A 12,267-nucleotide genomic window follows, 5' to 3' on the forward strand; every position below is an offset into this window, starting at 1 on the left:
TGAAAAAAAAAAAAAAAAAATCAGGCAAACAACAAATTGAATTCAATAAAATAAACATTTAATACAGGGTTATAGAACATGTACATTTAAGCATAATTTTCTAAATAAGATAATCTAATTGAACAATATTCAAAATATCTCTGAGACACTAGTAGCCATTCAGTTTGGTTTAAAGATTAAAGTTAAATTTACAGATCTTATCCTTCAACGCTTTAATACTATTGTCACAACTTGCCTCTATTCAATGAGATAACTCAATTCTTTTATACATCAACTTAGTTCAAATACTCATAACAAACATAATACATTAGGCATCAAACATTCAGTTGTCAATTCTATATTCTTCCAAATAATTGAAAATGGTTCACACAGTTCAATGTTCCAGAATTTTCACAGTAATTATTCTTAAAGTAGAATTCTCTAATTCTCTCTTAGTCAACAAACACTTAATTTTATTATGAGGCAGTTATCATTTCAAGGGGGAAACACTTTAAAGCTCCATACTTCAGCTATTTTTGTAGAACGCCACAGTTAATGTTAAGATATATCAGACGGAGCTAACTCTTATTTCTTCACGTTGAAATATAAAAAAAATAGACTGCTCTTACCGGGTTACACCCTTTACACACTGGATTCACTATAGGCACACTTAAAACTGTAGTTAACTTATTAATTATAATGAAGAGCCAAAGGCTTCAATTCGGCGACACGAACTTATTTAAGTTAAGGGATATTATATCCCTTAACTTAAAACCAAATATATCAACTATATAAAGTTCGGCGATTCCAAGCATAAGCAAATACCTGGATAGTGCACTACCTTCAAGGGTCAGGTGCTGCACTATCCAGGTATTTGCTTACGCTTGGAATCACCGAACTTTATATAGTTTCTATATTCAGCATGAAACTCTGTAGTTAACTATTACTTTGAAGTAACACTATTCAAAAGAAATCTTCACTATAATAACTGAAATATTAAACATAGAACTTCACAAGTCTTGACGCACTCATTTTAAGTAATCTACTTATTCCTTATTTTCTTCTATGCATTAAATTCAGCTTTGCACTATTCTTCCTCAAAATAATTGGAATTCGTTGTAATTTTAGAATTCTGTAGAAATATTCCGAACTGCCTATTAATTTCCCGGTCCTTTCTTAATCTATTTACGGCATTTCCAAATCCCCTTACTGCCACCCGTTACTTCACTCCTTGCTGTCCTGAACGCTTCTCCTCTCTCTCTCTTTACTTTCGTTTTCCAATTAAATATGTTCATTCTTCCCACCAAAATCCGGTTCTAGCCAGTTCAGCTTACATCTACCAGCTTCAACCATATCACAGCCATTCACGTTCTGAGCACGCACTAATTAAAATTAACTCCATTTCTTCTTTACCAGCCAATTAAATTCAATCAGAATAATTACATAAAATCATATCAGCAGAATTCCACATATTTACATTTTCTTTTAGAAATACAAATAAAGAAATAATCCGTAGTTCATACAAAATACATTTAAACATAATAAATACAAATTATTATCATATTAATACAGGAACAAATAAAATAAATTGAATGACATTTTAATACAGTCTTTTTTATAACTGTTGCAATTCCTAAAATTATATAATTAAAGAATAATAAACAGACACAAAGTAATTATATAAATAATAATTTACAAGCAAGAGATTAACATTAAATAATATTTACAAGTGTTGCTCAAGTTATGGCAGATTATGTTAAATGTGAATGAAGTATTATAATTCTCAAATATCTTCATTCACAATTTAACACTATCAACAATAACAGAGTCAGTAAGACTTTTCTTATTTCTCGTGTCGTCTCTCCATGTGAATTTATGCTGGAACATGGTGTTACTAATGGCTAATCCATGTCCTAAGAAGAAATCCAGCAGGCGTTTACTACTATTATTAGCTTTGCTCTTTTCTCCAAATTTTCCTAAATAGTTCTATAAGTCTAGTAAGAAATTAGGAAAATTTGGAGAAAAGAGCAAAAATAAATTTCTATATGTCTAGTTGCCTGCAAGGTTAACCGATTGGCTATGCACTTCGCAACCATATGCCCGGGAAAGGAGTGTCCTGCATTCGATTTGCTGACATGAGGAGCTTAAGGATTTTTCTCAGACATAGCCAAGGTAGCCGGTATTGAGCATGGACCTCGGAGTTTTTCTCCCCGGTTTATCTGGAGTTTTCTTCCCACAAGCAGGGAAACTGGCCCATGAACACACACACCTCTACAGACATAGGATGCTTCCAGGAATACGGAGTAACCATCCTATTCTGTAGGATTTCGGTTCCGAATGCCTACATGGTGAAAAGTGTGGGGTCTATGAGTGAGCGTAATTAGGATAGGATAGGATGTCTAGTAATCATTTCCTACTCTGCTGTTAACCTCTTAACATACAAAGACGTCTGTGACACGTCTTTTGTTTACTGCACCAAAATTGATTTTGAATTTTGGTTTCATATATAAATACAACCGAATACAGATGCTAGAAAATCTTGTGCCTATTTCCTTTCAGCCGAGAAAAGTTGCCAACGGCGTGTATCGGCTATTTCGTTTGCACAAATTCATCATTATTTTTGAAATAATGATGAATTTGATCCAGCAAATCACCATCACCTAAAAAATTGGCGGAAAAACGACCACTTTCTGATTTTTAATTGGTATGTTAAGGGGTTAAGATCTCAAAATAGACTAACTTTTATTTTTGCTTTGTGTCAATTGCCTTCTCTAATGCCTAAAACAATTCTTCCACTTCTTCCTTAGTAGAAGCTGCTCTGAGACTATAAGCACAAATAAGTATCATTTCCAGTTCTCCCATTCTGATATTTGCTCATATCGCTTTACTTGATAATGACCACTATTCAGATCATCCTCATATTTAGTGTTGAATACTACAGTAGCTGCTCCTTCTTTTCCTTAATCATTATTGCCTGAATATAACATCTTGTATTTGTTGCTTAGAATAATCTTGCTTACTTTATTTTCTTTGTTTGGTAATACATATTTTGATTTGGTACTTTTATGCAATTCTTCTGCCAATTTCATTTCTTTTCAGTTTATGCTTCCTATGTTGATGGTGCTAATCCTGAACGCTGCTGATGTTGATTTTGTTCCAGTAGCTAACTTTTCACTGCTCCTGGTTTTCTGATGAAAACAATGTGAACAGTTGACGTTGCTGAACTGGAATGATGCCCCAATGGCTTGAAATTTAATCACATTATACATCATTTTATTTTGGTTTGAGCCAATAAGAATAAAATTTGGCCAGCTAAATCTCAAAATGACAGCCCATTCTTGCTGATTCAGTATCCGGATAGATACCTATTAATGGGATGCACTGTGAAAAAGTAAGGATTGGACATTAGGTCAAAAGCCATGGTTCTTCTCTGCATACCTTAAAAGATTATGTTGAGGTCTCTTCCTATTTATCCAGTATGAATGTTAAGAAACTCCTTTTGGATGTAGCTACTATAAATATGGTACATTTATTCTAGAGTGAAGCATTATTGCTATTCCAAAAATCTTCTTGGTTTTGGATCTGAGCAGTACAAAAATAATAAAAACAGCTGGATTTTTTTTTACTTAATGTGATATATTAGTGTTGCTTATGACTAAACCAAAGCTATCATATATTAAACTATCCTTCTCCCACTGGAAATACAGAAATCAACACAATTTAAAGGAGGAGTAATAGATATTCATGAGGTCTTGCTTATTTGCTCATTGCAAGATTTCTGATACAAGTAAAAATGCCATCATCTATCAAGTCATGAATGTACACAATTGTTGATGTACAGCAGGAAAAGAAAAGGTGAAACAAAGTTTCATAATTGTGCATAACTGCAGACATTTTTTTATGCTATAGGTTCTCCAATCAATGTCTGCAATAAGCCCCATGGTTTTCATTCTGAACACTGCCAAATGGGTGTTCTAGTTTCCTCTCATAACTCATTAAAGATTTCTTTTGCCAAACATGATCATCACCCACAAGGCAGAGTAGCTGCCTAGATTTCTCCTTACATTTCTTCATATGTGTGCACATATGTGAAAAGTTGCCATGGAAAGTAAGTGATGGATCTATTACATAAAATGCTTTTGAATAATGCATGTTCACTGTTGAGAGATTTTTCAAACGTTTTAGAAAAGAGTGATGTCACAGTGGATCAGTAATTACATGGCAGAGATCTGTTTCCCTTTCTTACATAGGTTGAACATGTGTTAACTTCTAAGCCTAAGTATAGATACTAGTGTACAGGAGAACAAAAATGCAGTATAAGACAGGTATTACTTCTCAAGTACAGATATTCTAAAAATTAGAAATTACCAGAGTCAGTGTCAGAACTAGTACTGTCTTATCCAAACTGCTCAAGAGTTTTGTGATCTCAATGAGAGAAATGTAAGGATAACATTTGGTAGGATATTGTGTATTGGGAAAGGAAGAAATTGTTATGTCGAGCGTCATGCTATCTATCTAAATAAATCCTACCGGCTGCGCCATTTGTTATATCTTCTTCTTCTATAATTTCTCCTTTTATTTTAGCCTTTAAGGTTAGTCTATACTTATTTCGTTGTTCTCTTAAATCTTTCCCCTTTTTAAACAAACAAAATTCTTTGGCCGCTCTTAAGTTTAATCACGTGTAGGATACTTAATGATTAAGGCTTTGTCCTAGAATGAGACGTGGCCATTAACATATCTTCTGAGACAGTCCACCTGATAAGCATTGACAAATTTATTTTTTTAACTGCGCCAGCCACCGAGGATAGATGAGACTCTTATCCAGGATGGCTCTCTCAGAGTGATACACAGTAACTAAACTACAATAAATATCTAACTTCTATTCACTATATTCTTGCATGCAGTGGTCCGCTTTATTTAATTATACACGTAGGTTCTTCCTGCTAAGTTCGATAAACATTTTATGAGTAGCTGTTTGAATTCATATACTAAACCAGATCAGGCAGGTACTAAGAAACATATTTATTAATTAAAGAAAAGAAACATAAAAGTTTTACTACTAGGTAATCTGAATCAAATTTAAGTAAGATCTCTGGTTCATTTCTACTAATGAAATACATGAACAAATTTGCTTGGACCACCTCTATATGTAACTTAACATTATCTCATCACAAGTTATCACACATTCTACACTCATGTGGTCACTAGTTATATCATTTAACACAACACAATTAATTCATACAAAATAAATAGAGCCATTCTAGGCAGACAGTTCTCAAACAAAGATGGATCTATGCCAAGTTGGAGACAGTTCCTAAAGTTCCATATATTAAGTTCGCTACACAAAATGTTCTTTAGAAAACACACAATTCCTCAACCGTGAATATATAATACAAGAGTCTACATTACCGTCTCTGAAATGATACTCGTTCCTTTCTTCTGCCTTGTCCGGGCATCAAGGCTTCTTCTCAGTCTGCTGCTCATCTGGTCACCTTCGACATCTGTACGGCCATATTCTCAGTGGGAAGGGCGATATGGCTCAGGAGCTAAGCCAGGACGGACAGCATCTACTTGGTTCTTCCGTCGCACGATATTGCTTAGCTATCCTAGTCCAAGGAAATAGCTAGCCATATTCCATACGCTGCGGCAGACGACCCATACCTTCCACGGCCAACCTGGAACTTCTCCGTCGGTGCGGACTGGACCAATGTCCGAGAGGTCAGGAAACAGGAACCAAAAAGCCTTGAGTGGGGGTTGCGTGACCTTTTTGTTTTCATCCTCTTCCCGGCGTTTCTCGTGATGCCCGCCAACGCGGTCACGTGGGTTTTCGTCACGGCGTCCAGCTCCTTCCACTACATCGCGTGTGCGCTTGGTGTGTTTTCTTAGAAGGCACTCTAGTTTCTCTTTCTCATAATCTCTCCCCCCCCCCCGGTATACGTAACACTGGACGGTCAAAAAGGTGATCCTTGGACTCTGGCTTACAGATTTTGCTATCTTATGACACATGAAATGGGGTTCTTAAATTAATTCAATATTTTAAATAATTTCTTTATCTGACCCTTATACATAACAGGTTAGGTCTTACAATTTTCTTTCATTTGTCATATAATTTCTTACTCCTATTTTAGTATTATATACATATAAATACATTTCCAGTATATAGCCAACACACCACATTCTCTGCCCTTATTTGAAGAAAGTTGTTCCTGAATAATTAAATGGTAATTCTTTTTCTTGGTTTATTCAGGACACAACAAAATTTTCCTTGGTTACTGATGATTAAGGATAAGTGAAATTGATAACGGTTCTTTTGAAGGATCAAAATGCATGACTAACATGAGACAAGTGTTGCAATTTTAGCCTTTTCAAAATCAAATTAAATTTGTTGATAAGAAATGAAAGAAGAACTAAAGGATGAAAGTACTCAGAGAATAATTTGCTATGTATTTAGAACAAGCTCTAAGATCAAAAGAAGGAAAGCAATAGTCCAGCCCATGGAAAGAAAGAGAATATAATATGAAAACATGACACATATTCCAGATCTCATAAGATATTTAACTGATGACAACTTGAGGAATAATTTGGTCAAGTCTCATGACCACTGTGATTTCATTTCTAGATGGTGCAAAAGGAGTTGAACTGTTCGAAACTATGGCTGAAGCTTATATATTAGTTATATTTTATTATTATGGTGCAAAGATGTCACAGGTCATACTGCTCCAGGATACAAGTTACAGCAGTACATATCATAAACAATTAGTAGGACAATCACAAACATCCATGCCCCTAGCAGGATTTGAACTACAATATCTCTGGTGAGATATTTCTCTCCAGCCTCTTGGCTGGAGAGCAGATACACTAGCCACTCAGCCATGAGGCCAGTTTAACTAGTTAACAGACAAGCATACACCTGTCTGTTAACTAGTTAAAACAAAAAAAAAAAAAAAAAAAAAGACAATGGAAGAAAAGATGATGATGATGATGGGGAAAATATTAGTTTTAGGAGGAAGAGGTATGGTGTGACGGATTATTGGAATTTTTTTTTTATTCATTATTATCTCCATTACCTCTTCTTCCATTCATCTTCTCTTCCATCTTTAATTCTTTTTGCTAACAATAAACTCAAAATGGTTAGTTAATAAACTTTCTTCTGCATCACCAGAAAATGAAATCCCTACCACAAGTACGTGATTTCTCTTGTATGTAATTCCAAATTATTAGCAAACTATTCCAAAATATAACAGTTTTTCTGTCACAATAAAAGAAATTATGAGTAATTTTAAATCTATCAGCAACAATTTATAACTGAATGATCAACAACTAAGCTAAGCATTCAATTATATAGTGATATACAAGAACATTCAGTACTTATGACAGTCCTGATTACAGCATAAAATGAATATATGTAAGATGTCCAGTTTCTGCAAAGGTAGAAACAACAGGCAGTGAATATCAAATTTCAGGAATAACAGGTGACACAGATGATGAAAGATAAAAGGCAGCATGTTCAGTATATGCTGCCTTTTATCTTTCAATCTGCTAGCTAGATTTAAAACAATGAATAAGAGTACTTTTATTTATTTCTTAGTTATTTTCCATTCAATAAGTAATGAAAAACAGAATTATAGAAAGCTAATAATACTCACTGTATACTGGGATGTATGTAATCTGATAAGTGCACTTTTTTGGATTTAAATTCTCCACCCTAAAAAAAGATGAAAACGATAAGTAAATTCCATACCGGTTGGAATTTATATGTATACTTACATAGTTGATATATATATATATATATATATATATATATACAGGGTGTGTTCGGGATAAATTTGACATATTTATAATTAATTATATTTTTCCGTAAGTTACATGTATTAACACACACTTCTCTTCATTTAAAAGTTTGGACCCTTCTTCATTCACATACAAGATGTCAGAAAGGATGGATAGCTGGAACCCACCTGAATCATGGAAGAGAATAACTTGTATCATGATGATTCGTGCCCGCCATCAAAATAAGGATATTACGACTGCTGCCCAATGCTCCCTGAATACAGTAAAAACAATCAGGCATGAACTAGAGACTTGCAATGGTGACTACGAGGATGTAGCAAGAAGAAAGATCCCTAGCAGACGATCTGATTGCGTTCGTACAGCAGAATTCCTCGCAAATCTGCAGGAACAGGTGTTGAAGAACCCTGGCATTGGAATTCGGGCTTTGTTCGTGGAGTTGCTAACTGTAGTCAAGCCCTGGATAACAAGGGTAGCCAATGGTAGGCCGTATGTATGGCAGCAGGATTCGGCCCCTTGCCACACCTCTGGGAAAAGTCAAAAATGGTTGTCTGAAAATTTCTACGACTTCACCAGTCCAAATGTTTGGCCTCCAAACTCCCCAGACCTTAACCCCATGGATTATTTTGTATGGGGCGCAGTTGAAAAAGACACCAATCGCACTTCCAGTAATACAAAAGCCCAGTTAATGGATAAAATTAAAACAGTTTTTGCGGCCCTTCCCAGGGAGACTGTAGCATCAGCTTGTTCGAGGTTCCGAAGCAGAATTGAAGCTGTGATCGATGCTAATGGTGGTTATTTTGAGTAAATTTTGTTGATAGTATTGTAATTAACTCTGCCTGTAATGTTTTTTTGTCAATTCATTAAATTTAATAGATACAAAGAAGATTTTCTTTTTCCTTACGAAACTGTCAAATTTATCCCGAACACCCTGTATATATATATATATATAAACATGTTGCTCTCCAGCCCAATTTAATGTTGTAACCTCGTCATCATCAAATTCCTGTATTGTACCCTTAAGGGGTGTACAGGAATATGATAGTACTACATGAAAAATTTACATCATTACTAACTTCCTATCTACAATTTTCCTCCAAATCAGTATGTTACTTGTCAAGACTCCAACATTACCAGATATTATATTTCTATCGTCTAAGGCACTTTTTACCATATCAATCCACCTATATCTTGGTCTTCCTCTGGGTCATTTTCCTGCCAACGTGGCAGAGAACTCTTGTTTTGCTAATCTTTTCTTGCCCATTCTGTTTAAGTGACCATCAAACCTGAGATTAGCTCTGCTAAAGCATTCCTGGATGCTGACAATGTCAAGTTCTTTCCTAATATTCTCGTTTTTAATATGATATTATCATATATTCATGCCCCCTAATCTTTCTCAGGACTCTCATATCTGCGGTCTCTAGTCTTTGGTTAAGTGTTTTACTTCTGACCCAGCTCTCAGATCCATAAGTTAAAACTGGTTTGAACACTGTCTTGAATACAGCTAATTTAGTGTTCCGACTAATTTCTCTCTTATTCCATATGAATTTATTCAGTTGAATTCCTACCAATACCAGCTTTGTTGATTCTGTTGTCTATTTCCATATTTAATTTACCATCTTCACTAAAAATCATGCCTAAGTAGCTGAAATGTTTTACTTGTTCCACATGTTCTCCATTCACCACACAGTTGACATTTTCAATGATTCTGCCTATTTTCATTCTCTTTGTCTTTTTGTTGCTGACCTTCATACCATATCTATTACAACAGTTATTCAATTTAGTCAGAGAATCTTGCAGACTTGTAGCAGATTTATTTAGAAATTTAACATCGTCCGCATAAAGCAAAGAGCTAACATTAACATCTCAAATTCTGATACCATGTTTAATACCACTTTCCTTCATAATGTGATCCATATAGATAATGAATAACAGAGGGGATAATGTACATCCTTGTCTCGCACCAGATTTAACATTAAACCATCTTCCTGCACTTCCTTCAATTCTAACTGCTGACTTACAACTCAAATAAAGACTAAGTATTGCTTGATATAATGCCCCATTGGCACCGTATAACTGTAGTGTATTAAATAGCTTCTCTGTTGGCACCTTGTCATATGCATTTTCCAGATCGACAAAACTTAAATACAGATCTTTGTTATATTCCCATGATTTCTCCACTATTTGTCGTAAAGTGAAGATCTGATCCTGACAGCCTCTATTTGACCTGAATCCGGCTTGTTCTTCACCAAGCTTTTCTTCCACAATTCTTCTCAACCGTTTCTTAAGTATACTTGCATATATCTTACCAGGAACACTTCAGTAGGGAAATACCTCTGTAATTCTCACAATCAGTTTTATTTCCCTTTTTATATATGGGTACTATGAGAGCTCTACTCCAATCATCGGGAATTCATCCCTCTGACGAGGCATCCTGAACTATTCAATGCAGCCACTGTAAGACCTTTATACCACCATACTTTAGCATTTATGGTCGAATATCATCTACTCCTGCTGCCTTTCCACATTTCAAGCGTTTAATGGCTTTTTCTACTTCAAGTATGGATATGTATTCCTGACTGCATGTTCTGGTCAGTGTTTTTTAACCACTGTGCTTTCATCACTGCTTGTTTCATTTAGCAGTTTTTCAAAATAATCACTCCATACTTCAAGGATAACTTTTTCTCCCGTTTTCATGTCACCTTTGTAATCTCTAACTCCTTTTACAGCACTCTTTCCTCCATTCCTAAGCTTCTTCAACAACCTCCAGAATATTTTACCACCATCTTGATATTTATTTTCTATGTTCTTGCCAAAGTCCTCCCATGACATTTGTTTAGCTAGTTTTACACACTGTTTAGCTTTCTTACATTTGTCTCTGTATTCTGTAAGAGTAAAAGCTGACTTATTTGCCAGGAACTTTTGATATGCTTTCTTCTTTTCCTTCACAGCCTCTTTAACTTTCTGTGTCCACACCATGAGTTCTAATTTTTCTATCCTTGCAGACAACTTCCTCACATGCTTCTCTAGCTGAATCAATCAGGGTTTTCTTCAAGGCTTGCCACTGAATCTCCAAGGTTTGGTTCCTGTTCTCAAACTCTTTCATTTTTTCTCCAATTATCTTTGTGTATTTTAGTCTACAGTTTGCATCTGAGAGCTGCTCAACTTTTATTCGCTTTAAAACTTTCTTACATGTTCGTCTTTTCGATATGAAATTCAATTTTATCCTGCTAAAGACTAAATAACGATCACTGCCAATTTCAAATCCTCTGTACACTCTGGTGTCCTCCAGAGAGAAAACATCACTATCAACAATAACAAAGTCAACGAGACTTTTCTTATTCCTTGCCTCATCTCTTCATGTGAATTTGTGCACATTTTTATGTTGGAACATGGTGTTAGTTAGTAATAACCAGTCAATGTCCTGAGCAGAAATCCAAGAGGTATTTGCCATTATTATTAGCTTTGCTCTTTTCTCCAAATTTTCCCAAAATATTTTTGTATGTCTGACAATCATTTCCTACTCTGCTATTTTGATCCCCAACAAGGACCAACTTTTCCCTTTTCATTGTGTCAGTTGCTTTTTCTAAAGCCTGAAAAAATTCCTTCACTTCTACCTTAGTAGAACCTTCTGTGGGACCATAGGCACAAACAAGTCTCATTGTCCAGTTCCCAATTCTCATATTTTCCCATGTTACTCTACCTGAGACTGCGTGCCATTCAAGAAGATTAGCCTCATATTTTGTGTTGAATACTATGGCTACCCCTTCTTTACCTTGATTGTCATTGCCTGAATATAACATTTTGCATTTATTGCTCAGAAAGATCTCACCAGTTTTTGTCTTTTTTGTTTCGGTCACTCCTATTATGTCGATCTGGTACTTATCTAATTCTTCAGCTAGCTCCATTTCTTTGCCATTCAGGCTTCTATTGTTGATAGTACCGATCTTTAACTCTGGTGATATTGAGTTGGGGTGTGTTTTCAGATTTGTTCCGGTAACTGACTTTTCACTGTTCACCCTGGTTCCTGGCAAAAACAACGGGGCCTTGTTTAACCATGCGACGCTCCAGCCGGTATGAAATTTTGTCATGTTGTACCATCATTTTGTATTTTGGTTTAAACAATAAGAATACAATTTGGTCGGCTAAATCCCAAATTCTCAGCCCATCCTCGTTCATTCAGTATCCAGGTAGATAGCCAACAGGGTGCAACACGAGAAGGTGACAATTGGACATAGGTCAGAAGCTCTGGTCGGTTCTCTGCATTCCTTTAAAGGCTATGTGGAGGTCTCCTCTCAGTTATACAGCTTTGAACCTTAAGCATCCCCCAATCTTCCTAAACCCTCTTTAAAATCACATTAACCGTACCACAACCAGCACCACACTCACTGGGAATTTGTCTTTAAGTCATGGCCGTGTGCTGAGAAAGAGCACATATTTTTGAATGCTTTCTTGGAGATGTATCCATTTTATAGCTACACAAAATAAACAAAACACTAT

At 35.5% G+C, this 12,267-nt stretch overlaps 1 protein-coding gene across 1 annotated transcript in view; it reads right to left on the reverse strand.

Annotated features, from left to right (window-relative positions):
- The window catches only part of Prim1 (DNA primase small subunit), a 160,025-nt gene that overhangs the window by 74,127 nt on the left and 73,631 nt on the right, over nucleotides 1-12,267 (reverse strand). Inside the window, exon 5 of the mRNA XM_090409175.1 lies at nucleotides 7,626-7,684. Within this exon, the coding sequence (XP_090265301.1) occupies nucleotides 7,626-7,684 (59 nt within the window). The remainder of the gene's footprint in view (nucleotides 1-7,625; nucleotides 7,685-12,267) is intronic.

The sequence above is a fragment of the Typopeltis vanoorti genome, chromosome 2 (genome assembly GCF_054136105.1).
Source record: "Typopeltis vanoorti isolate ZY-2024b chromosome 2, IOZ_Tvanoo_1.0, whole genome shotgun sequence".
In the NCBI taxonomy this organism is placed as follows: Eukaryota; Metazoa; Arthropoda; class Arachnida; order Uropygi; family Thelyphonidae; genus Typopeltis; species Typopeltis vanoorti.